The following is a 21,617-nucleotide window of genomic DNA, read 5'->3' as shown; positions in this document are numbered from 1 at the left end:
TAAATACCATTTCAGCAAAATCTAAAAATTTGATGGTGCAAAAGAACAACGTCTGAAATGAAAACCCTATGGGGAAAGCAAAGAAAAATCAACTCTTGTTCATTTTCAATAATTAACAGGTTTGCTTGCTTGTTTGTTTGTTTGCTTTAACAATTTTGAATTGACATGTAAAACACCACAATTACAATATACAGATCCATCAGTTCTTTGAAACAAATCAACAAAACAAAAAAAAAGAAACCACATAAAGACATGCAACATTAGGGTATTAGACAGTAAGTACATTGCTATGAGTATCTTTGTACACCTAATGTAGCCTGAACTTAATTTTGTCTCTGCTTCTGTAAGAGCAATCACAATTTAAAAAAAAGAAAAAAGAAGAAAAAAAAAAAAAAAAAGAAAGAAAAAAAGCAAGGCAAGCTTACCAGCCAGATGTGCAAATAAGGCTTCAGTTTGTAAATCAATCAGATTTTTGGTAGAGAAGATCTTACAGAGCCCATATTGGTCTAGCAGTCAGTAACTGAGGCCCTAACCAAAAACTCTCCAACACACACCAAAAAAAAAATCCATACACAGCTGCCATACAAACAGACATAAAGCTCATTGAAGGGGTACTGGGTGAGTATTCATCTGAGGACCTCATAAACTGTGAGAGGAGCAGCACGACAGAACATTTAGGGGGTGATGTTCCATCCCTCAAGCCACACAGGTGATGCTGTGCAACGCAGAGACGCAGACGCACATCAGCCCTAAGGACGCAGGTGGAAGCCCAGCCCTCCCACACCCCTACAGAGACCTGGGCTCATCCATGCTCTACCTGGCCCTGCTGACACACAGGTGTCACCTCGGGAGGTTTCTCTTCCTCCATCCCCTCTGTCTGTGCTTTCTGGGCCGTTCCAAACACCCTCCATTCCTGTGGGATCCGTCCCCTTCCTGCACAGGTCCCGCACTGCAGCGTTCCCAGCCCATCCCCTGTGCTGCCAGGAACCAGAGCCTGAAGGACTTATTAAAAAAAAAACAAACCCAAAAAACAGAGAAAGTGCTGAAACAAAAGGAGATTTAAACGTGCTGTGCATCATCGACTGGTTATTTCCATGCCCAGCACCTTGTCTGTGGAAGTAGTGGTTATCCTATAAAATGATCCATCTATCAAATCCATGGCACCAGAGTATTTGCTTACTTTGATGGGATGGCCTTTTCACCTTTTCACCAGTGGTATGACAAAGCCAAGCAATAAAAAGTGATGATCACCTGGTAACAAGTATCCCTAAGTTCAGTATCCTCCGTATTTTTTACAAGATGTGAGTTGCACCCCTCTGTGTGCTGCCTTTTCCAGGAGCAGGCATTCCCTCCGTGCAGCCAGAGCAGTAAGAAGAACTGCAGAGCATTCTTCTGGGTGCCTGAGGGACCAGCCAAACCAAGATCAGTCAACCAAGAAACACGTGGGGAGAAAAAGTCTCATTTTTTAAAAAAAAAAAAAAAGTGGTTGTTTGGTTTGGTTTTTTTTAAGTTCACTTCTATACCACAAAAATATCCAGGCTCTCAAATGAACACAAGTGCAAATATGAGACCTGAATCAGTCTACCTGTCAAAATTCACTGAACTGTGAAGAGCTCCACTTGGACCACTTTACAAAATGTTTACTCCATCGACTGAAAACGTTATGTAAGCTGGTAGGGGAAGGGTAAGGAGGCTGGGTCATCATTTTTTCTAAGGTCTCATACTTACTTCATTTTGCATCCTAGAACAACTTGTGTGTAGCCAACTGGTTTTGCACAACCACCTATGCTGGTGCGTGGTGAAAAGCAAGGCAGGCACCAGACACCTTTTCTTGAGATCCCCCTTTGTAAAGCTCCTCTGGAATCAATGCAAGTGCACGCACCAGGACTCAAATACAATGCTTGAAAGGTTAATTTTAAATGTTAATGTCTTCCCCTCTTATCCCACTGTGGCAGAAGGCAATTGCTAGATGCACCACAATCTTTTTCTCTAGGAAAACTTGGCATGGAATCTCTCTGGAAGGATGCATGGTAAAACAGTGCTGCTGTTGCTGCTGCTGCTGCTGTGGCTGCTGCTGCTAAACAATGAGCAAAATAATAGTTAAAGCTAGGGTTTATTGCTCCAGATTTAACTTGCAGAACCACACCGTTGTGTACAAACTGGTAATCTCCGTAGATGCTCAGACATGATTGTCTCCTTGTGTCTAAACACACAAAATACAAGCTGCTATCTGTACAGTTTACAGTACTGAAACACATATATTTGAAAATGAAGTATAGATATGTTACTTTTCAAAGATACATGACTTTATAGCAGGGGTTTACCCAAACTCCTTTTTTTTTTCTTTTTTTCTTTTTTTTTTTTTCCTTTTACAGCCACTTTAAAAATAGACAACAACTTCACTAGTATAGCTAAGTTACATCAAAGAAAGAATCAGTGTACTGAATGTGAAGCTGGCCAATTCCCCAGGCTCCCAGATTTTTTTGTCTTTTGCTTTTGAGGAAACCCCTATACATAAACGAAAATAGTATCTGAGTATATTCTTCAATGGTGGACTAAGCAGTTTCTTAAAACAAGACTTTAGCTTGCCATTCACTTCGGACTGCCTTGAAAATAAGATACACTACTGCTTAAAAGAACCATCGGAATGCTTCAGCGCTGGGAACGGGTGTTCTCTAAAAAAAAAGCAAGAAAACAAGTTAAGCTTTCTTTTGCAGCATTGGCATACCTGAGTTCTTCTAGTTGTTCTCTTCCTTGACATTTTAGGCATACTTGTAGTGACCTAGGAACATTGCTTGACAATTAATAAAACATCCTTTCTCCAAACACACCATTTGAGGATCACACGCATTATACTGGGTATGTAACACACCTAAGGTGCTGTCTTCTCCTTAGTTAAACAAAAGGTAGTCATGGAAATGTAAACATTACTGAGAAAAAACAAAACAAAACAACTCCCACACAGTCTTACAACCGTGTCTGCCTGTGCCTTGGTGCATCGGATGCACAGTTAAGGCTTGGTAGGTGTGCAGGTTATAGACACACGTTTTGGCAAGAACACTGCTTGTGATAGGTGTGTGAGGAAGGCACTGATCTGTCACTCAGTGCTGTGCCTGCAGAGCAGAGGGCAGGAGCTGCAAACCTCGGGCTGGTCACCTCATCACACATTCAGGTTGCAAGGCAGAAAGTGCCTAAGCACATCCCTGACTTCATTCCAGTGAAGGAAACATCCTGCTGACTTGGGGGGGCTGCCCAGACTGCCTCTGTGCTTTCTTTTGCACACATACTGGGCCTTGGCTTACATAAAAATAGTTTACTTGCAGAGTTGTTACCTTTCTCCTTCCCCTACCTGCTGCCCCCCCCCAAAAAAAATTACAGCCACTTGCATTCAGGTGCTTCCAGAAGCACATGAGTAGAGCACATGGCCTGTCACAGCTTTAAAGTACAACATAAATGAGAGGCTGAGGTGCTGGGACCACAAGGGCTCTCTTTTCCTTTCAAAGTCAAAAGATGTTGAAAGTGCTCCAGAATCTGTGCCTCTGGACCCAGACATCCCTGCTCCAGAACTCATCACTGTGCACCAACCAGAGAGTTGAGAGCAAGCTGTGAGATGGCTTTGTACCAGTCAGTCCCAGCTCACAGGTACCTGTTTCATTAAGAACTGCCCTCAAGGAGTAGCATCACATCTCATGAAACCCCCCTAAAAGCAAACTCTGGAAACATGAAGCGCCCCTAAAAGCAAAACTCTGGAAAACTGCAAATAAACCCTTGCAATGAAAGAGTTCTCACTGGGTTTGCTGATGTCACATATAAATACTGTGTCTCTTTTTGAGGAAATTATTTCATTTTTTACTTCAGAGAGGACCTTCTAAGTGTTTTCCTAGTTTTTCCATAATAAACCACAGACCTGCAGTGTAAACAGAGTGCATTGCACTTGGTGACAGTTATTTCCTACTGAATTGCAGGGAGCTGCTCATCAGTATGAGTATTTTTATTGAATAATTAGCCCATTTTGTGATAGTCAGGCTCAAGCAGCACATGGATCCTCTTTTTGACAAAGCTGAAAAGGGGAGCTCTTATTGTTATGCTTATAAGCTCATGCCCATGGAAATACAAGCGATGAAAATACTTGTGCTGTGTCACCCAAATTCTGAGCTGTGGTCAGTGCAACACCCGCTCCCTCTCCAAACATGAGGCTTTAATAAACCATCTGAAAATCAACTCCCAAAGCCAACGAGCTGCTCTAATGAATAAAATCCCTCTGACCAGTTGGAGTTTTCTTTGTGTCAGTGTTCCAAAAGGTAGGAACTGCTCACATTTATCTTTCCCAGTCCCTGTTTGTTGGGTGCCAAGGGTGAGCAGAGGCAGTGGCAGTGACAGAGCAGAGCAGCCCCTCTCCCCAGGTAGGCTGAGGAGAATAAATGCAATTTTTAGACCCCCCAGACCAGTCTGTGCAGGCTGTGAGATGGCTGCTGAGAGTGAGGTGTGCAGATTTGTCATTTATGAAGGGGTTTAGTGCAGGAGAGGCTGGAGTTTGGAATGACAGGAAACAATCACCCAGCTAAATTGACCTCAGAAAAACAGCCAAACAGGCAAATGTATTAACCTCAATAGATTGCCTTCACCTGAAAGCTGGAAGTAATACTCCACTGTGGTTCCATCTGCCTAAACACAAAACCACAGCTAGGCAGAGAGATTTAAAGACATAGTGACTGAGATGGCCTTTATTTATTTTCTTGCAGCATCAAGTTGAGTTACTGTCAGGCATTGCCATATCAGCTGGAAGTAAAGGTGCAATGTCTGATTAAAAGGTCATTCAGACCTTTAAATACATGGAATATTTTTGAAGGGCAAAGCTCTGGTTTAATATGTGAGCTTTTGAGAAACTAAAAGATAAGGAATTTTGCATCTGCGTATCAAGTTCTAATTAAAGATATACATTTACAATTAAACATCCATTGTGCTAAACCCCAATTTGGGAATGAATTACTAATCCACACTTTAAAAAAAAAAAAAAAAGGAATGCTTTTAAAATTAAATCAGTGGATTGAGTTATATCTAAACTAATTTATATGATGAAATGCACAGATTTTACCACTCCAAGAATCAAGGTTATTTCCAGACAAAAAGAGAGCCTGAATTTAGAGGCTCAGCACACCAACATACAAGCTTAAGAGCAATGACCATCCACTGCCTGGCTGCATAAATCCCTGAGTCCCAGCTGGGGAATCAAACCCTGGGTGAGATTACAGCACATTCTGGATCTCTGTGCTGCCAGCAGGGAATTGTTATCCTGACTGACAGGGAAGACAGATTCTCCTGGAAGCCAGGGGAGGGGCAGCAAGGAGCAGGACCAGAGCTATCAGTGTGGTTTTGCTGGAAAAGCCTCCACTGCTGGTGCAAATGCTGACAAACAGCAGGGCTGCTCCCAGGAGGATGCTCAGAAACCCATAGCCCAGGCTTCTCCCAGGGGGTAATGCCACAAAGCCTGGTGCTGGAGAGTATTTATCCCTGCACAAACCTGGGACAAAATTACCTTGGTGCTTTCAAACTCTCTATTTCATTCCCTTCTTGCCAGCTTTCACACACGCACCAAAAAAAAAAAAAATAGAGTAATTCAAACACTTGAAATTTTAATTGTTGCCCTGAAAAATGAGCTTCCCACAGGGAACCAAGCAGACTGCACTTTTTGGAGAAAGAGGTACAAAAGGCAATCAAAACCAACAGAAGACTGAAAATCCCTCAAATTAAGCACCAACAGAAAAATCAGACCTAGGTAACTCTCCTGGCTGCCCCACACAGAAACATTAAGAGCAGACCCTGGCTACACCTGCCTGCATGTGCACCACTGCCAGTGCATGAAAACAGCACACTGGCAGTGCTGTGAGTTCCTCACCAGAGCCTCCCTTTCAGCAGCACAGCTCTGCATTTTCACAGCAAAAATATTCATTACAGAACAGCCCCCTGGGGTGACTGATGGAGCCCATGGGACCAGGCTGGCAAGGCATGGGATGCCAGATGGCAGCCTCTGCTCACCCAAGGCCCAGCTGCTGTCCCAGCCTCACCCCTGGGCAATCTCATGCCTACAAAACCTGCCTGAGATGCCCCTCTCCCTGAGTCTCTGAGTCCTGTAGCTCACAGCCACCTGAAGGATTTGGGATGGAGACCAGGAACCAGGGGATCTGTCTGCTTCTGCTCTGGATGCTGTTGCTCGGGGTACAGCCCAAATTCACAGCTGCATAACCCAGACTCACTGTAAGCCATCTGTGTTATTATTTCCTGCAAGGCTGGGGAATCACTTGAGCTGAGGTGAAAAACATGCAGAAATAAAATAGAATAATAAAATAAATCAGAGCACTACCTGATTATACCAGTATCAACTACGTGACTATGCCAATACTTTACCAGTGTTAAAAGATGCTGCATTATGTAAGAATAATTCCATGTTTGATCCATGAGCAAAAATCCTGCTCTCATTGAAGCAAACTTACATACTGCCTAAAGTAAATTATTGGCTAGATGTGGCACTCCTTATGCTTCTTGAGCAGTCCTGACTGACATGATCCAGCTCAGCAGAGACCCTTTGGGAAGCATGTTGCTGCTGAGGTATGTTCAATAGGATCTGAGCTACCTGAAAGTCTTTATGAAGACCAAAACAACCACAGAAATAGACAGCAGTGAAGTAACTTTGTCCTTAAAGAAGGTCAAATTCACAAGGCAAAGACAATCCAAACAGGTGGATGTACCCATATTTCCCAAAGCAGCAAGACTGGGAGCAGCCACACAAGGAAAAATTCATTTACCAAGGTCTGCAAAGATCAAGAACCTTACCAAGAACCCCATGTGAGCTTCTTACCCTGGAGGACAATCAGTTCTTGGAATCCTTTCCATGAAATCCTTTCCATCAGACCAGCAGTTGGATGGTCAAGTGGCCATTGGATGTATAGCCAGAAATCTAGCCCACTAACCCATATAAATTTATATGTGTGTGTGTGTGCATCTCAATATACACATCTATGTATGTATATATGTGTGTATATATATGCATATAATCAGAAATACAGAAATTCCATGCTCCATGATGGCCAAAATGCTCAGCTGGAAAGTCATGGCCCCTGCACAAAATGATGGATGGATCAGCAGCCAAACCCAGCAAACACTGGCCACAGGACAGGGACTGCACACTTTTCTTACACATGTGTGAATGTGGAATAGAGACCTAACCAGTCCCACAGAACTCACACCATTGCCTGAGGAGAGCAAAGCATCGGAAGAGTGAGATAAATCACAGTGAGAAAGCAACCTGGCCTCTTCTCCACATCATCCTTGTCTTTCCAGCACCACAAGCTACCTTAGCTGCCAGCTCCACCACACTGGAAACACCATCAAAACCACACACAGCATTCCTCACACATGAACAGTGCAGAATCTGCTGCAAATCCACCTGCTACAAAACTCACTTCCCATCCACAGTTTCCCTCTGGAAAGACCCTTCCCCAGGAGAAGCACAGGGCAGCAGGACATGCATGGCAGTACAGACCCAACCTCAGGGCAGTGCATCAGCACCCAACATCTCCTGACCTGCAGGGTGATGCCACCTCCTTCCCCACAGAGTGATGCCATCTCCTGATCCATAGGGTGATGTCCCATCTCCTGACCTGCAGTTGGATCCTCTCCAGTGGAGGAGGCAGCCCAGTGCTGTGGATGAAGAACCCCAGCTGCCTCCCCTGCATGGCTTGCTCTACCATCAGTGAACACCACCTGGACACTTATCTCCCCTCCATACTTGCCAAAGTACTCAGCCACAGAAGAAAGAAGAGAAGAAAGTGGCATTTGAGAAGAAAGTGGCATTTGAAAGTATCTCAGGGCTACTTTGTTCTGCTCATAAGTATCTATCACCCACAGCAAGAGCTTTGGGGAAAACCTCTGCATCTCCTAGAAAGGCAGAAGGGAAGAAACACCACAGAACTTGGTGGTTTCTCCCAGCCACTCCTTTCCCTGCCCTGGAAGCATGCAGAGAGTCCCATCATGCTGAGAGTCCCACCAGGCTGAGAGTCCCATGAGGCTGACACCAAGGGTGCCAGGAGCATCTGTGGGCGGATGAAGCATCCTGGTTTGGGCACACCTCCTCCTTGCTGCCCGTGTTATCAGGTAGTAGCAGACGTCCTCTAATAACAAGCTTATTCTCAGGACTTAGCAGATAAAAAGGGACAGGGACACTGGGTCAGAAGCTTGGTGGTGAGGCTGCTTCCACATCAATACATCTCTCCCCATACCTGCACTATGGGCCTGTCTCTCTTCACAACAAGGATGAGATCAACATTTCTTTTCAAAGTCAGCTTTATTTGCCCTGGGAGGACACATATCTACGTGCTGGCAGTTGTTTTGCCACTTGTCCTGCATTATCTCTCAGGCCACGTTGAGACAATCCAGATTTAGAACATATCGGGCTAAGAAACTCATTTGACTTTCTCTGCCACCAGCTCCACCAAGTCAAAAGTAAGCTGCTGCCACAGGGTGTCTCAAATAGGATTTTTTTTTTTTAATGCACTCCTAATTCAGGGTTCATGTTTTGAAAGCCCTCAAACAGCTCACTCTGAGGTAATCTCAGGAGATTTCCATGGGGCTATCTGGGAATAAAGGATTTCTGCCCATGGTTATGGAGACCTGCCACTGGATCCTGCTGCTTGGACTGGGCAGCAGCAGCAGACAGTAGCTCCCCAACTAAATCAATAGGATTAGGCTGAGGAGTAATGTGTTTCTCCACAGGAGAAAGAACAAGAGAGCATGTCCCTCATTTACATTCAGCACACACCATGGTTTATTATATATATATTAATTTTTTTTCCACTTTATACGCGAGATTAAATTTGGGGGAAGGGGTAAACAATTTCACTTTTTAAAATCTGAAAATATAAATAAATAAACAAACAAACAAACGCATAATACCACCACCGGGGAAAACAGATGGCAACTACAGATCAGGAATCATAAGGAATCCAGACTAACGCTGTCAAACAGCTCAGTCCCGGGCAGCGCTAGTGATGGAGCCTCTCTCTCCAGGCTGCTGACCACCTACAGCTAACGCAACCGTGCCAGGTTTCGGCTGAGCAGCTCACACGCTGCCCCATCAAGCCTGGAAAATCCCCAAGGGGGCGGCGTGAGCCGCTCAGCATCCCTGGTACCCAGGCTGGGGAGGAACACAGGAACGCATCTCTGCCTCCGTGCTCCCAGGCTGCCGGTAATTGGCTGCAGCCGCCTTTCAGCACGCTGCCTCCTCCCTTCTGCCAGCGCAGCTCTTTTTTTTTTTGGCCACCAAGCTGAGGGACAGAGCCAAGTCTCCACCTCTGCTGTCCCGCTGGCTGCCGGCTCACGCGTGCCTGGCAGCGCCGGGAAAAGCCGGGGTCAGGAACTCCGTCTGCTGCCCTGCGGTCCAGTTCCAGCTGGCCGGGCTCCAGCCTCGGGCTGGGGCTGCTGACGGCTTTCTGGCAAAGGCAGCAGGGAAAAAGACAGCAGAGGTTTGGGTTTTCAGGCTGAGGGTCTCTGGTATCTCCCTGCCAAAGAGATTCACAGTTCTTCCTCTCTTTCCACATCCCTACACCCGAGCAGTTCTTGCAGCTCCTTCTTGGGTTTATTGTCAGTTTGTTTGGGGTTTTTTTTTGTTTGGTTTGGTTAGTTTCTTTTTTTTCCCAGCTACCCCTGTGCCAGAGGATGGAGCTGCTGACCCCACTAGAGTGCCTATTCAGCTTATGTCAATATTTTGCCTTTTTAATTTTTTTTAATTATTTGCATTCTGGTGGGATCTGAAGGCCCTCAGGCAGGATGAGGGACTGTTCCTGTTGGTTCTGCCTGCCCAGCCTCCCAACCCATAGGTCTGGCCTGTCTCCTGCTTTTCCAGGGCTGGGGAAGGGCTCATCCAAGTTCCAACACAGTGTTGTTACTTCAGAACCGACACTGATGCTAAGCAGGTCAGAAAACCTGTCACTCAGTGCTCCCGCACTGACTGTGGGAATTAGTATCAAAGAGACAAATGTTTTATTAGCACAAAGCAGGAACCTCTGTTGCTGAGAAAAGTTTTGGAGAGACATTTTTGGACGCAGCTTCATTACCGCCATGCGACATAAAATCTAAGATGCTGCAACACAAGAGACACAGGAAAGGAAATATCCACATCACAGCTCAGCTCCTGCTTCCAGCCTGGACCTGCCTGCTTACTCCTTGGCTCTCCTCTGTCAGACATTATCAACTAGACGTGTGCCTGCATTCTGCAAGGGATGCACCACGTGCACACACCTCCCCCTCTCTAAGACACACACTGCCATTCACCTTCTCCCTAATCAAATCCCTCTGAAGATCATCCATCAGTCCCTATCATTTATCCTTCCCCCACACACAAGCTCACAAAACAGAATTATTCTTGTTAACATTCATTCCATTAATGAGAAATCCCTGCTGGTTCATCATCCAGTGGTACAAGTCTTTGCACACTGGATGACATCTCTATCATCCTCCAAACTGCTGCCCTGGGGTACAGTAATCTCTTACAGACTGGTCTCCAAGCAGAGGGGAGGCAAGTTTCTCAGCACCAAACCTAAATTTAAATCTATTTCCCCCAGAGCTGCTGGGGATTCAGCATCTTTTTTTCTCCTGCATGGGACCTAAAATCAGCTATGATGCCTCATTGGTTAGCTAACTGCTTCTGTCCTTCGGGATTTTTCAGAGGCTGTTGATAAAAAAGAGTCAGTGAAAAAAATATCCATTAAATGCTCGGCTTCTGCTTGCTTGTTTCTCCTTCTGCAAAACTTGCAAAATAAAATAAAAAATAAAATTTAAAAGGGAAGGAAAAATGAATTCACACAAATGCAGCTTTCAGTCAGTTACCTGGGCTGAGGGAGTATTTTCAGGCAATGCCTAAGACTCATATCAGGTTGCAGCTCAGCTTTCTCACAGCCACTGAGCACCAGTATTGCCAGACTAGATGCAGGGAGAGGAGAAGCAATGCAAACTTTTACGCTGCAGGTTACTGCAACTCCTGACTGGAGAGGAAAATATTAAGGGATTGTAAATGGCTCTGAACCCCATTCATCCCCAAGGTACATCCTCTGAAATTTTCAAGGATGACAATTAAGACCCATCTCAGTGATAATATTCATGACACACTCATCTCCTCTGGACCTTGACCTCCAATTTCTTTTACATCAGCTTCCAAGCAATCAACTGTGATCACTGCCTCCCAGAGCCCAGATGTACTGGTGATTTAGAGGGAACAAGTTTTTACAACATTGCTAAGCTTGGGTCATCAAGTCCTTTCCCACCCCCTCCCTGATGGCAAACCATGACCTATCCAAATACATTTTCTCCTCTTTTGCTCACTCTAAAACCAAGAGCTTTTGTTTGACTGACACCACTCATTTTGAAGAACAGATATCTAACAACACATACTCCTTGCCTCTCCTTTTGTCCACTTCTCACCTCTTCAGCTGCACCCCAGTAACACCCTCTGCCCTCTTTGTACCTCCTGCACAGATGCCAAGAGCTCTTCACCTCTCTTCCAATCCTGTAACTGCCAAGGTTGCTGCTCCTCCTCTGCATCCCCTCCCAGCTGTTAGGGTGTGCAGAAGGATGGATTTTACTGAACCATGGCTGTTTGGGGATATTTCTTTTGTGACAATGGAGCAAATTCTTCATGCTAACAGAGTGCAGACAGGGTGCTGTCATCATGCTCCAGCTTCCCTTGGTCAGGCAGTACACACCAACAAAGAAAACTCTTTAAGCCCAAACATTCCTCCTGCGAAAATCATCATTTTCAGCTTTTCCTTAGCAAGCAGTCCCTCCCTCTTTCACAGCTGTCAGCTTCTCTGTCTGTATGTGTGTCCTTATCACTTCCTCAGCTCACAAACAACTTGTTCAGATCATGCAGCTCCTCCTGTACCACATGCTCACCCCAAACACCCAGATTCCCTCAATAAATTCTAGTCAACTGAAAACATGAATTAAAGAAACTGGGCCCCCTATCATCAAGGGCACGTGGAAAGCTCTGCTCACCCTCACCAAGGTTCCCTTCTGCTGTATAAAGTCTCAGCCTTCCCCTGTAGAACTGCTGGGAAGATGGTTACTGGTGAGCTCTTCAGCTGCCTCCCCTGAATTACTAATGGCAAACCTTCTGCTCATAGCAGCAGACACATTCTGTGTCCTTGTCACCAGAGCAGATCTCACTGCTACCTGCAGCACTATCACTGTGCCCTTCCTGCCAGCAGATCACCTCCAGTGCCCATGGCAGATGAGTTGCTCCTATGGAGGAGCAGGCACCAACCACTCAAAAACTTCTGCATCCTCCTCTCTTTGGGACTCTGCAGCTCTTCCTTCAGTCCTCATATCTTCTCTCAAATCCAACCTGAACTCCTCAGAATTTCCCAATATTTTCTGGTGTTTCTCAAGTTCCTCCCTCCACCTCCAATTCTAATACTGTTTCTCCACTGAATAATGTCTCTCATCTCTATACAAAGAGCTCCTAGACACATGAAGTCTGATACCAGCTAATGGTGATCCTGCATGGAAGTACAACAGAAAGGTGCAAAGTTTTAAAACACTTCAGAGACTGAGGCAAAGGAAAATGCTGAGTAGAGCAAAGAACAAAACCCTATGGTGAGCATGGGAAAGGCATCTGATGAGTTTGCTGCCCACCAAGAATGCAGTATCCAGCATGATCCAGGCTGCCTTTGTTCCTTTTAGATTCTCTTATCTCACTTGGCACTGAGTGACTGGTTAAATGGGAAGGAATATAGAAACTCTGGAAAACTACAAAAAAAGTAGGTGTCTGCATGTGACCGAACAAGATATGACTGTAGAAAACAATAAAGATACCCAAAAGAAGAGAGAGGATGAGACACAGCAGGCTGGGCTCACAAATACAAAAAAAACAAACAAAAAAAAGTGTCAAAAGCAGCCATATGCTTCAAGACATTGTGGTTCATTATGATCACTCAAAGTAGATGAGCTATCAAAAAATCCACTCTTCTTTGGATGCTGGTATCCCTCTGAAGACATGATCCCTGCTGGCAATTTTTAAGCACACAGCTGGTGACTCAGGACTTGTTAGCAACCAAGGCCAAGTCCCAGGGATGATTTTCTTACGGTGACATGAGTTATGTTCTTACTGCTCCTGACTCACTTGGCTACACCCAAAAAGCTTATCCTGAAGCTCTTCCCCATTGCTCTGTGCAATTCAGCAGCCACCTCCCGCTGCAGGCAGTGATGGGAAGGATTATGCTGAATTTGGTGAAGCTTCAATGCTTAGAAAGATTCCACCAAGCCCAACCTTCAAAATACATGCATTTGAAGAGTCAGAAAACTACTAGTTTTCTTTCTACAGATGGAGATTTTTTAGGATATTTAGAAAGGACCTGTTCTCAGATGCACAACACAGAAATTAGTATCTACCTTTGGTTCAGCTCCCTAAAGCACAGTTTGTTTGCAACCAAAACCACAGCATTAAGATGTTGCTCTTCAAAAGGAATAATTTTCTGACATCCTAAGTCATGGTCCAAGTGAGCAAGGTCTTCCCTGACTTCAGTAAAGGTGTCAGGTGTCCACCTAGCAAAGAGAATTGCATGGAAAGTGGCCCAAAAAAAAGCAATAATACAAACGTACATGAACAGGCAGACAAAAATTGGCACTGTTAGGTACTGCTCCCACCCTGAATTTATGGTATATAACACGATATTCACTTATCTACCAGATTAAATAAGTCTTCCAATATGAACAAGATGGGATGTTTATAGCCCACAACAGTTTGTACAAACACAGAATTGGTAAGAATTTCCAAAAATGCCATAGCATGCATGGGAGTCCTAAGCCATGATGGTTCTATGCACCTCCAACTGAAAACAGGTAGTAAAAGGTGGCTTCAACCATTTGGGAAAAAAAAGAGAAAAAGCACTTATTATGCTAATTACCAGTCCAGGAAAAAAAAAAAAAAAAAGGCTTCATTCATCATCTTTCTCACAACACATGCAATTTATCCAGCCTAAACAATACACAGAGCTTTCCTTATGTCAGCTTAAAAAACCAGACTAACCAATCAAAGTCCAGCACAGAAACCTGATGCCCCAACTGTATAACCCATATGAGTACTGAGAAAAATGTGCAAAGAACTATTCAGTGCAATCAAATTGTGGAACCACCACAACCAGTTAACCTCTCTTACCATCCAGCCAATTTCACTGGCAAACAATCACAGTTCAATGATTTAAAGCAAGCCATTTCCAAAGCAAGTATAAAGCAGTGTTTGTATAAGAGGCCACTGACTGTCCAACAATTTTTCCAAATTCTTTGAAATTCTGTTCCTTTCAGTACTGAATTGCACCACTAAGAGATTCCCTTAGGCAGGAGAAACTTCATTTGGGAGGGAAAAAAAATTAAAATTCCCCCTTTTTAACAAACTCCACTGTATCAAACAACAGTTTATATAATGTATATTCTAAATCAAATGGCTACATCATGGGCTTTGGGTACTTTCTTTGATTTGTAAGTATCACAGGAGGAAATGCAAGATGTGACCCTAAGGCAGAGGGTCAAACAGCTTGAATGAGATTTCCAAGAAGCAGAGATGAGGCCCTGGTGTGCACGGACTCCTGCAGCTGCTCTGGGCTCTGCTGGAGGTGGCAGCAGGAGACCTTGTGCCGTCCCCAAGAACCTCCAGGAGTCAAAAGGAAAAACTCATTGCTGAACACATTTATCACAGATGTATAGAATCCAGATGAAAAGGACAAAAACTGTTGGAAAATGCTCAATAAAGGTCAAGTCTTGCCCTGCCTCTTGCCTCCTCTACTTCCTGCCAACACCATCACTGGAGGACTCTGCACCCTGTCAGAAGCAGCCCCAAGGGACAGGGATGCAGTCATCTGAGGAGGGCTTTGGTACAGTGCCAGCAGTCAGTTCCAGTGCCAGGCACCCTCCCTGTAGGCTCAGGCCTGGGAATGGGAAAACAAGAGTGCAATGGACATGCATAAGAAGCAGAGAGGAAAAAGAAAACCCATCATTCAGGGCCAACCAAGGCTTTATAGCTAATAGCCAATGTGAGCTGTGCTCGGGACAGACTGGATCTTGCTCCAGTTATAAACACCTGGGCACAGGGACTGCTTTTTTGCCCATTTCCATGGTGTTTAACACACAGGGAGCCTTGGCCAGATGGAGGGCCACGAGGCAGTGGTAGAGATGTGAGAAACTCTGCCATACAGCAGCACTGCAGCGAAGAACAGCAACACTGGCTACAAGGTGGCTTTTCCTTCCCTTCCCCTGTTAGTTGCTTGGACCACATTAGCTGCCTGCTCCTTACCAAGCTTCCCAGTTCCCCCCCACGCTGCTCAGTTCCACGGCACCATCACTTAACTTAGGCACACCATTTCCAGCCAGACAGAGGGCAGGGAAATTACTTCCTCTGAGGCCCCTGCTAATTGACCTCTATCCACAGAGCTCAGCATCCCTCCCTTCCCAGCACCAAGCACAAGCTCGGAGGCTGCCAGCGCCGCCTCTCTCCCCCCGTGGCACTGCCAGATGGCATGAAGATTTTCCGGATCAGACGCTGCTCTTGCTGGAATCAATCACCACCAACCTATCCCTGGCAAAGGCCACCTCAGGCTCCTGCTGGCTTCAAATGCTGCTCAGCGAGGTGCCTGGGAATTGGATGCTGGTATTGACTGTTCCAGGTCGGGATGCAAAGCGTTGGCTTTAATCACGCGGATATCAATTAGCGCAGCTGTTAGGAATAAAGCCAGTGCCACCAATTATGATAACAGCACTCCCAGACAGCAGATACTCCACAACATTTGGGATGAACCCTCCAGTCCCTGCCAATGCAAGTCAGCCCTCCTGCCTGACTTCGCACCCACACTGATGAAAACAAGGAGTGGGGCAACTGAGATCCATGAGATGCCAAATTGGGATGGTTTCCTTCAAAGAGGAGGGGGACGTAAAGCAATGCCAAGCTCCTAATCTTTATACCCTGCAGCATAAGTTATAGATGCCTATACCAATCAGAGGAAGAGAAGTGGTCTCTGTGGGCAAGTAAAGATTATGTCTCTTTAAACTGGCTGTAAATCTGAATGAACACAAAATATACATACACAAGTAGGCAGCGTGCAAGGTGACGTCAATCTGATTTTTATAGATTTATTATTACCGTACATAAAATTTCCGAGTAATAATAACATCCTATGAAAAATACTAGAGCATTGGGATGCTTTCAAGGTGAAAATAGTACAAGAAAAATTGGAAAAAATAATCCAAGTGTTTAAAAAAAAATGCTGGGAGAGAAGCATTCCATTAAGAATGCAAGGGTCAGGGAGTGGAGAGCATTCATGTGAACCTGTCTTCAACTCCATGTACTAACCTTGAGAGTTATATCCTACACTTTCATTGCACCAGTAGAAGAGAGATTTAAAGGAAAAAGAGAGAAATGGTTTCTGTGGGATCAGCCAGTTTACTGTTTATTGTTATTATTCCCATTTTTTTGTTTATTTCACTTTTAAACACAGTTCCACCCACTGCCTTGAATCATCTCCACAACTCAGAGCCACTGTTGAGTGCATTTCACAGATTTTACAAGCGTGTACTGGAATGTGAGCCCCTCGGTCCTTGTTGTGTTTCCTTGGGACCATGCCCAGGGAGGTGACAGGGGATCACCCACCCAGAGCTGCTGCTTCTCCCCAAGAGGCCAAATGAACTCCAGAAGCTGAGTCCAAGGGAGCCACACTCGCCCACCCACAGCCACGGCTGCTGCCGTGAAAAGAAAACAAAGAAGACACACACAGAAAGCAGCCATAGAAGAAAGTTACTCAGTTTGGGGGCATTCTCCCTCTCCTACTGAAAAGCCACGTTTCTGTCCAGAAATTAACCACATCCTGTGACAAACTTTGTGTTGGGCCAATGCCTGCAGGGAAGCAATGCCCTACTGACATGTCCACCGCTGGGAAGAGAAACCCCTTTCCTTCAGGTCACAGGAAAGCAGCAGAGGAGCTTTTGTGTTTACGTGTCTGACGAAGCACAAACAGGGGGGGGGGGAGAGGGAGAATGAAGAAAAGAAGGGAAGGCAGGTGGTTCTAAGAGTACACAAGTGGCTAATAAAACCATGGTTTTTACTAGTCACAGTGGTTAAACAATTTTAACGGGCAGTATTCTCATAACACGCCTGAGCAGTTTTTAAGGCTGTCAAACACCTCTGTCAGGAGTGAGGAAGTTCTGGAAATGGTCTCAGAGATGCACACAAACCCAGAGGAAGATCTGATAACACACAAATTCGTTTTTTCCAGAGATAGCTCACTTTCTGCACAAATCGATAAGCCATCAGAACCTATCATTTATCACAAACATTAAATCCCAGCAGCCTGCTGGTTTGCAAGCTTAATGAGGGAACCTGGCACACAAAGGCACCCCTGGGGCTGGGTGGGAGTGGGACAGGGGAGATTCTCCACTACTCTGGTCCAGAGCAGTCTCTTTTAGGCTGTTCTCAGCCTTATAATCCACCAGGATTACAACAGACTGGGGCATTAAGTATCTTCTTTGTGAACTTGCTGCAAAACCAACAAAGGCATATTATTGAGAAAACCAAGAGCTGAAAACCAAATCCAGTTTCTAGCACCTGGGAAGTCCATCCTGTGTTTTGCATTAGTGATGCTGGGTCACCATACACTCAAACCCCCCAAACCCAGAAAAACCAAACACAAACAAAAAACCCCCCACAACCAAATGGAAAAACAGCAGCTAAGAGGCTGCAGAGCTAGCAATCAAACTTTCAGCAAGGACAGTTCACTCTTGCAAGAAGGAATTAACTTGTTATTAATCGGCTGGATGAGACTTAAGAGATAGTTAATGGTATCAGCCAAATGTGGATTAAACCCCCAAATGTTGCTTTCATCCCATGGCAGCATGGATACCAACACCATGATCTCCATTTATTTAACGTGGTTAAATTAATGGGCTCTTGGTATTGCTTTTCCCTGGAATCCCTCATCCCACCTCTTCTCCAAGACAACTTCTGCAAGCAATGTGTTAGGGAATACCCTGCTCTGTATAAATAAACACACACACACTGAAACAGAGGGAAACTGCAGTTCCTCACTTTGTTGCCAATTTCTGTGGCTACAAATCTTGATGTCACCCAGCACACACTACCCCTCTGTACTAAATCCATCATCCTCATCACTTCCAGATGCATCCAATATCAATGTGGCTAACCAGCAACACTGTAATTTTAATAATGAGAAGGGATTAAGTATGATTACTGAGTATGATTACTAGTCTTTCCTCTCACTTGTTTCCTTCACCTAACAGTATCAACCCTTTGCCATGTTCCTCCCAGTTGTGTAGTTCTGTTCTTATTGTCTGTCATCCCCAATACATGAACCGAAATGTGGGTGACATGGGATCTGCCTGTCTCTCCTACAGCATCGAGCAAACCTGAAAACCTGGCCTTACAGCTTTGGGAAATGCAATACATTGTCAGTTCTGAGGACACATAGTGAAAACAACCGTATGTACAGTTCAGTCAGCAAACAGTTTGGTCGTACCTGTGCTATTTTTTCCATTGTGTTTTGTACACCAGGAGTGGGTTATTTCATGAAAGACATTGCCAAAGAGATTACTTGGGCACGTTTCACCGACTGCCAGGCTCTATGGCCCGCCGTCTGTCTTTGGCAAACTGCTACAGGTCACCCTGGAGATGAACTCGCCATTACCTTCCCCTGAACTTCCGACGGCGGGAGCCAGGCGTCCAGCTAAAACTTTCCCTTTCCCACCTCCCCGTCCCTACAAACCGGCCCGAATCGTCATGATCGCCATTAAGAAAAAACAAAATGAAGAAGATGAAACCAGAGACAGCCAGCAGTCTTAGAGCAACAGCACAGCAGGTAAACCAGGCGAGCAGCGTCTCGAAACAGCCACGGGCTGGCGGGGGCGGCGGCCGGTACCCCCCGGGCCGGCCTCCGGGTCTCAGCGGCCGGACCGGCACCGGGGACGGCTCTAGGACCCGGCTGCCCGCTCGCCCTCCTCCGTCCCTCCTCGGCGGGGCCGGCGGCCGCGGGCAGCGCCCGGCTCGGCGGGGAGCCGCGGGGGGCGGCGTTTCTCTTCCCTGCGGGGCGGAGAGAGGGCGGGCGGCGGGCAACGCCCGCGGGGGGCCGCGCCCGCGGCTGGGGGCACCCTCAGAGCCTGAAGGAGGCCTCGGAAAAGGGATGCTGCATCTTGAAGCTAGACAAGAAGCACTGGAGGGGAGGGGGCAGGGGGTTGAGGAGGGACGGCGGGAGGCTGGGGAAAAAGAAATCATCTCCTCTGACCTCTAGCGAAGTGCCCGGTTTTTTCTTAAGCTCTTCACATTTCCTAAATTTGCAGATCTGGTGTCCCGTTTTGCGGTTCCTGCAACTGCTGCAGACTCCACAGTTGATGAGCCGCTTGCAGGGCACGCACACCCCGCAGCGTTTCCGCTTCTTCTTGGCGGGGTTGCCCGCCCCGGCCCCGGCCCCTCCGCCGCCGGCCCCCCCTCCGCCGCCGCCACCTCCTCCGCCACCGCCGCCTCCACCGCCCCCCGCGCCGGCCGCGGCGCCCAGGGCGGAGGCGGGCGAGGCCGAGGCGTGGCTCTGCGGGCAGTCCGCCAGGTTGGCGATTTGGAAGGCGCTGTCTGTAACGGCGGCCGAAGCCGCGGCGGGGGAGTGCAGAGCCGTCATGACGATGACCCCGGGGGGCAGGGAGAGGCCGCCCAGCGCCGGGATGGCCGAGAAAGTACCGACTCGTTCGGGGAGGTTCATGATCTCGGCTTCGGCGGCGCCGCACTTGAGCTTGTTCATACACTCGCCGGCCAGCGGCCGGCAGTGCTCGGGGGAGAGGGTGGAGAGGAAGTTGCCGTTCGCCATGGGCAGGGCGGGCTGCTCGGCCGGCGGGCAGCCGGGCTTGCCCAGCCGCTGCGAGTCGCTCCGGTGGTGCATGCCGCCCCTGCCGGCGTGCAGCGAGGAGGCGGCGGCGGCGGCCGCGGAGGCGGAGGCAGCGGCGGCAGCGGCGGCGGAGGAGGAGGAAGAGGAGGAGGAGGAGGGCTTCCTCGCACCTCCCGCCGCGCCGCCGCCGCCGCTGCCCCAGAGCATGGCGGTGGCGGCGGCGGCCGTGGCGGTGTCGCAGTTCCAGGGGGACATGCCGATGCGGGCGGCGGCAGCGGCGGCGGCGCTGGGGAAGATGGGGGTGGTGATGCGGGCGATCTTGGCCGCCTGGGGGAAGGCGCCGCCGTTGGTCTTGTAGAAGGTGGCGAAGGAGCGGTACCTCTCCATCTCCGAGTTGTAATCCACAAGGCTGTTGAGGGCCCCCTCGGGCAGGTGGCTGTCCTTGGGCAGCCCCGGCGCCTCGGGGTTGGGGCCGCTCTCCACGCACACGTTGGTGTTCATGGTGGCCGAAGGGGACGGCGGGGAGGGATGGGGCGGGGGGATGGGGGGCGAGGGACGGGGCAAAGGGGGGGGGGGGGGGGTCGCTTAATCCTCCTCCTCTGGGCGCATTCCCGCCGTGGATGCCTGGTCGGGCAGCCGCTCCTCCTGCATCCTCATGGGAGCTGCCGTAGCTGAAACACAGAAAGTCATTTCCGAGGGAGTGCGCGCGATGGGGGAGACGCTAATGGCCACCAGCGGCCACCGGGGGGGACGGGAGACGCGAGTGGAGGGCACACGCCGCAGCCCCTGGGGGGCAGAGGACTTGAGGGGGCGACCCAAGCAGAGCAAACCCGATCCCGGGGCAAACCGGTGGCGCTACGAGAGGGCAACGGGGACAACACAAGGCATGGAGAGCCGGAGCTGCCCACCTACCATCTCCAACGGGGAAAATTAAAAGAAAGCAGGGTAAAAAAAAATAAATAAAAGGACTGGGGGAAAAAAAAAAAAAAAAAAAAAAAAAAAAGAGGGAGGCCGGGGACGGGAGCCGCCAGCTGCCACGGTGTCCTTCTGTGCCCGGCGGTCATTAGCTGCCTGCCGGCACAGCTGGCTCCGCCGGGCGCTGGTCGCGGTAGCACCGGCCCCCCCGGCTCTCCCCGCCGATGGGAGGTGATTGAGGGGGCCGCGGGAAAAAACTGGGGCTTGGTTAAAAATAAAATAGTAATAAAATAAAATACTTAAGGCAGGCAATTTCACAGCTTGCAATCCCGGCGCCTGCAGCTGTACTAAAGACCGAGTATTTATCCCAGCTTCTCAGGAGGATTCCCCGCCACCGCCGGCGGAGGCTACGCAGCGAGGGCCGCGGGGGACACAGAGAGAGAGACGCGGGGACAGCCCCTCTGTGGGGCAGGGGGCTTCGCGGGAGACACAACCTGGGAAGGGTCGGGAGGGCACATCGCTATACCTGAGAGCCAGCCCTCGGCGGGGAAAGATGGCTCTGCCTCGGGGTTAGCAAAGTTTAAGAGGAGGGTAAGGTAAGGGGGTTGTTTCCCACCGCCCCCCTCCCCACTCCCCGGGAGATGAAGGGGAGTATTTTAGTTTACGGCAGTGAGGAAGGTGTCTTATGGCAGCCTGCGCGAACTAAGGCAAAACATAAGCGTAACTTAAAAAGCCCTCAGTTTATGAACACTGCCTCTTTGTTTTCCAGATGCTCTACCTGAA

At 47.8% G+C, this 21,617-nt stretch overlaps 1 protein-coding gene across 1 annotated transcript in view; it reads right to left on the bottom strand.

Moving 5' to 3' along the window:
* Window positions 1-20,432, bottom strand: part of CXXC4 (CXXC finger protein 4) — a gene marked incomplete at its 5' end in the record, with an annotated part of 94,043 nt that extends 73,611 nt beyond the window's left edge. Inside the window, one exon of the mRNA XM_030450323.1 lies at window positions 19,329-20,432. Coding sequence (XP_030306183.1) covers window positions 19,329-20,432 — 1,104 coding nt within the window. The remainder of the gene's footprint in view (window positions 1-19,328) is intronic.
* Window positions 20,433-21,617: the final 1,185 nt, after the last annotated feature.

This window comes from Calypte anna, chromosome 4A (assembly GCF_003957555.1).
Source record: "Calypte anna isolate BGI_N300 chromosome 4A, bCalAnn1_v1.p, whole genome shotgun sequence".
Lineage (NCBI taxonomy): Eukaryota > Metazoa > Chordata > Aves > Apodiformes > Trochilidae > Calypte > Calypte anna.
The sequence above is the reverse complement of the archived record's forward strand: the minus strand, read 5'-3'. Positions and strand labels throughout refer to the sequence as shown.